This window comes from Halyomorpha halys, unplaced genomic scaffold (genome assembly GCF_000696795.3).
Source record: "Halyomorpha halys isolate HHAL.00 unplaced genomic scaffold, Hhal_1.1 Scaffold2756.1, whole genome shotgun sequence".
Lineage (NCBI taxonomy): Eukaryota > Metazoa > Arthropoda > Insecta > Hemiptera > Pentatomidae > Halyomorpha > Halyomorpha halys.
Window position 1 is genome coordinate 12809 of NW_027116220.1, and position 5803 is coordinate 18611.

The 5803-nt window shown below is 33.7% G+C and overlaps 1 protein-coding gene across 1 annotated transcript in view; it reads right to left on the reverse strand.

The window, feature by feature from the left end:
• Nucleotides 1-5803, reverse strand: part of LOC106691699 (protein O-mannosyl-transferase 2-like) — a 27758-nt gene that overhangs the window by 3079 nt on the left and 18876 nt on the right. The window contains exon 3 of the mRNA XM_067053059.1: nucleotides 3467-3575. Within this exon, the coding sequence (XP_066909160.1) occupies nucleotides 3467-3575 (109 nt within the window). The remainder of the gene's footprint in view (nucleotides 1-3466; nucleotides 3576-5803) is intronic.

Genomic DNA, 5803 nt, shown 5'->3' on the forward strand with positions numbered 1-5803 from the left:
ATATATGTACCGTCATAGGTTTGGCAGACAAAAAATGTCTTAATACGAATACAAAAGTATTCAGATAGTTAATCCTATTTTTTTTTCGTACGAATAGTTAATTATTCGTGTGAAAAAATCGCGAATACAAAAGTATTCAAATGGTTAATCGTCTTTTTTCCGAATAATTGATTATCCATAAATGAGTAGAAAATTCATGAATACAAATGTATTCATCTCTTGTAGATCGAATAATATTTGCCCAACTCTGACCTTTATCATATCTATAATTTATAAAGTAAGGTTAACCCTTACAAATATAATATATATACACAGGGTGTTCAAGAATCGACTGACACTCACATTTTGATTGAGTATTTTGAAATGAAACTTGGTAGGTCTCAGTTTTAATGAATGATAGTCCAGTCAACGTGATGTTTATACAAAATATATTTTTATATGTTTATACTATTTTTTTTTTTTTTACACTATTTTGGTGATGTCTTCAAAAGTCCTGATGAATAGGATGTGAGCTTGAGCGTGAATACTGAAAAAAAGTTTTTTATTTTGGTTTTCAACCAACATCTTGAAAACAGTCAAGCCTTAGGAAAAAAAATTATATCAAAAATTGGAAATCTATATAATCTTGCTTAAAAAATGAGCATATTTTTGAAAATGTGTTCTATCAAACTTTTCTCCATATAAACAGGGTTTATACCTTCATATCCAAAACTATAAAAACAATGGTGATGCAATCAGAAACTTGCAACAATAAAAGATCTTTAATCAAAAAATAAATTTAAAAACATGTACTTTCTGAGAAAATTAAAATACAAAATGCAATTTAGGTTTTGAGAAATGTTAACTCATCTTAACCTATTTAGTGCTGCATATCACAGGAAATTTCATGGAATATACTGTAAAATGACACCTATTCCATATCTCTAGCTAAATTAAGGAAGCTTCTCCAACAATTCAAAAATTTGTTGTTTCTTGTTTTTTCACACATTTTAGGCACTTTACAGCTTTGCAATTGAAAAATGAGTGAACATCTCAATAAAATTTCACATTTTTCCAAGTCAATACCAATACATCATATGTGAAAAATTATGAAGAAAATTTGAGATGGTAAGGTTCAAAAGTGGCAAGTTTGTATGGAAGTTTGTGGGAACGGAAGGTGGACTACCTGAGGGCAATTTTCAATGTGTCAAGTAGCACTATAGCTTGGCTAGAAGCTAATGACTGGTGCCTAAGGTATAAGTTAGTGAGACAAACCATCTGGAATGCACCTCTATGCTCTACAAGCAGCCATACCCCTCAAGAATAGCACAGGAAAGGCAGGCACCAGTAGGTGCTATCTTTTCCGATATTCCCATCTGCCAAATCAATGATCAAGGTAAGACAAATAAATATTCAATATAAGTCGGCTACAGCTGAATTAGCTGAGTTACTTTCTGGGGTGAAATCCACCCTCATATTAATACAAGAGCCACAAAAATTTTTCCAAGTATATACCAATACAACATCTGTGCAAAATTTGAAGAAAATTTGAGATGGTAAGGTTCAAACATTAGTTGAGTTGATATGGAATGATTCTAGGACTATTGAAGGATTAGGGGGAACAGGTGGAAAAATCATCCACCCATCCCCATGTGAATACAATCCAAGGGCTTGCATCTGGGCCTCTAAAGACCTACAGATGCTGCCGTTCCCTCAGATAAATACGAGAGACACCAAAACCTTGGCATTAATAATTCAAGTTCGTATAAATATGATTAGAATGATAATAGTATCTTTTTATGTTCCCCTTAATCTAGATATCCTTATCAATATTTAGAAAGACTTCTCTATTACTCCTGAGAGGTAGATTTACCACTCTTAGTTGGTGGAGGTATTAGTGCTCACCAATTGTTGAGGGTATGTAGATATAACACTTGCCTCAGTCTGTATTAAAAAAACTTTGTTAAGACTAGAGGGTCACCTCAAACATAACATTATTTGTTCTGAAAAGATATCCGAGGAATACAGACTAGGATTTTTTCAGAGAGAGGCAGGAAGGTGATTCACTCTATGGTGGGAAGACTTTCCAGGTCACAGTTGGACATGGAATCCAGCATTCTTGAAAGAACTGTTATATCAGCCAACAAGGAAGCTTGTCCACTGAGAATAGAATGTAGTAAAAAAGTCAGATGGTGGTCAAATGAACTGATAAATCACAAAAAGACACAAGAAAAGCCTATAACAAGGCTTGGAAGACAAAGCTAGAGGTGGACTGGAATTCATACAGGACTGCACGCTGGAAGCCTCTCAACTCATAAAGCTATTAGGCAGTAATGTTCAACATCTATCAGGTATGATAAGGAAACCAGATGGGAAGTGGACCTCCAGCCTAGAGGAAATCTTGTTTGAGCCTATCATTATGGATGGGGTCATTAATTAAGTGGGCTGTGAGGGAGCTCGAGCCACATAAATATCCGAAGAATTACTTAATGCTCTACTTTCCTATATTAGTACATTGCTTACAGCCTCTCTGGCATTGGGATATACACCAGTCATGGAGGAAATCTTTGATAGCTTTTATTCCTAAGATTGGGAGAAAGGGATAGTATCACAAAATCCTAGCGATCTATAAGCCTATCCTCCTTCCTTTTTAGAATCCTGGTGAAGTTGGTAGCAGTTTATGTTACAAGCAAGGTGCTACCAATGAACTCCTTTCGTCCAAATAAGCATGCATATCTTCAGGGAAATTCTACTGAGACTACCATGCACTCCTAGGTAGGGAGGATAGAAAAGGCCTTAACACATTAGGAGTTTGTTTTAGGACTCTTTGTCGATGTAGAACTCTGATTACTAATAGGAGTTCTTATAGGTCATTGCAGACATAAAAAACATCTTAAGATCTGTGGAGTAGTTGATAATGAAACTTGTCACAAATTTGGTCAGGACCCAGAAACTACTCTATTTTATATATCAGATTGTGATCGGTACACGTCACTAAGATATAAACTTCAAGGCTCTCTTAGAATCTTAGTATATGAGGCTTCCTTCATAGATTGGTTGTTCCTTTTTAATTTTCATTAGAAAATCATAAAGATTCGACATAGAGGAATAGTCATTATAAGAATTATTTCATTGGTTTGGCAAAAAGGACCACTTGCCGGATACATTCCCCCCCAATCAGTACCAATACCAGTATCATCGTCAAGTGACCTGTAACTTTGGTGTCAAATTTTTAAAAAATCAGCCAGTAGTTTTGGAGGAAAGCAGAGATTAGCCAAACGTTGAGATATTGATTTTTTTAATTAGATTTTTGGATCGATAACTAAGGTTAATTATTGAAAATAATAAATCAAAAGTAGCAGTGATTAGTGAAATTATAGGAGACTTAAAACTTTTAATTCTGGTATTTTTCACTTAGATCATCCATGAAAATCGTATGTAGTATGTTCACTATTACTAAAAATTTATAGTCTAAAATGATACTTACTAGTGACGATGATTGTAAAATTTGACTATTCCCAAAGTTGAGCACATAATGAAAAATAGCAATATTGGATCTAGTAAAATATACTGAGTTAAAGTTAACACACCTACATCTGAAACAGCATTAAATAATAGATAATAATTAACACACTACCAGCCTTATAAAATTCTTCACTTTTATTGTACAAAATTTGTGGCTGATTGTAATAAATTAATAACACAAACAATACAAATAAAGAAATAACTAAGACATAGATTATGAAACTGCAATTCTTTTTAAACATAAGATAACATTGGGGTATAGAGGGCTTGAACTATAATCTAAACATACTCTATAATTACATAACGTAAAGTGGGGTGTCTGTGGTACAGTTGGGTTGGCTATGGTACAACATTGTTTTTCACATTTGAAATTTTCTTGGGGGCTTGAAAAGATGTCTAGTGCTAGAGGTTTCATGAGATTGCTAAAAGGTTGTCCCAGCAGTACCAACAGTCCGATTAGTATCTCTTCTTTTTCCCGATCATGTAGGATTTATTCGTAACTTCACAATAACACAATATTCAACATAATCATTCAAACTTTTGCTGCCGAGTCCTCTTGGATTGAGGAGTGCTCATCTGAGTAATTTTTTGTTGTTAATAATATTATTCTGAAGTGAATCCCGATTATAGACTGCAGAAAATGTTATTCCATGATTTTACATTAATTAAATACCAAAAACCTGTGCATTTTATGGAGGAGGGCTTCAGTATACTAGCTGTATATCATTTTTACTCTAGGGGTGATTATAGTACAAACTTACTCATATTGACCATGTTTTTACTCTTTTTACTGAACAGTAGAGAGTAAAGAAACACTTCATGATTGCAAGAATTAAGAGGATGTTCCTACAGGAATTATTCCGACTTAAAGATACTACAAAATTCCAGGGAAGAAGCTGTTCAAGGCCAAGAAAAAAGTGAATGAATTTGTTTCTGGAGATGTAGACAGATGTTACAGGAGATTCTGATAGATGTCGCTGGGGTAATCCCAACATTTTTTATTATTCTTGGGTAGGACCCACATTTTGTTTGTAGATTACTATTCAAATATTAAAATAAAAATTTGTTCAACAAAAATAATGTGTTTTATGTACACCACTATTGTTTTCTTTAATATTTAAGATAATTTGATCTGCAAAAGATATTAAAATGGGGCTTTTGATAAATTGATAAATCCAATTAGCAAGGTTTCTTCAATTACGCTAAATTATTGAAAAAAAATTCATAAACTTTTTTTTTAAGGACTGAAACCTAGAACAGGGGTGGCCAACAAGTCAATCGCAATTGCCTGGTCGATCAGGAGGCCAGTTTTGGTCAATCGTTGATCGCTCACAATGTCTGGGGTTTGAATTCTGTGTACCATGGACTTTGAAGCGATTGTAGTAAACAAAACTTTCAAGCAATAGTTTCAGACATAGTTCATATGGATCATAAGTTATTAATTATTCATGTTCTTTTAATTTCCCTGGATGTGAGTTCTTTGGGCTTTAAGATAATTATTGTTGTTCTTTTTTTACATAGGTTGACAAGATGTATATTTGTATCTCATTAAAATCTGTACTCAGCAAGCTATTGATAGTTTAGCAAAAAGTAAATCATATTATTCTTACATGATATATTTACCTGGCCCAAAAAAAATGCGAAAATGAAATCAAATCATCAGCCATACTCTACAGCTTTATAACAAATTTTTTATATTTACGAACAAATAGTACAACAACTGATACATTGCACTTGATAAACAAATTAAATTGTATGTAAAGTTAGCCAAAATCTATATTGAAAAAGTGTTGGAAAATCAAATTTTTTAGGTAACGCAAGAACAGAATGCAGCTATTAAAAGTTTGGTCCAGAACTTTATTTTTTTCATGAGCTTATATCTTGAATACTTAATAAGTGTTGCGGCCAACATATGATCGGTAATCGACTATGTGACATACGATATAAAAAACAAAACAAATCCACTCTCTGTTGTTTTTTATACTGCAAACACACAGATTACTTCTTAACGTCTCACCGCACACACGTATCGTCTCTTTCATCTTCGACAGCTGAATCATCTTAGCCACGGCGGGCGGACTTCAACTCATCCTCCAGGAGGGCGGGGCGGGCGGACGTACGTCCCTTACGTTCCTACTTCCGCGAGAACATCCTCTCAGAGAAACCTCAACAGGGGCCCCACCAATCACCGGTGAAATAAGACCTTTTTTCTCTCTTTTTGTCTAATTAATTTAATTTTGTAATAGTTCTAAGATTTATTTTTTTTCTAGTTTGTATATTTTTTGTGTTCGATTAATTT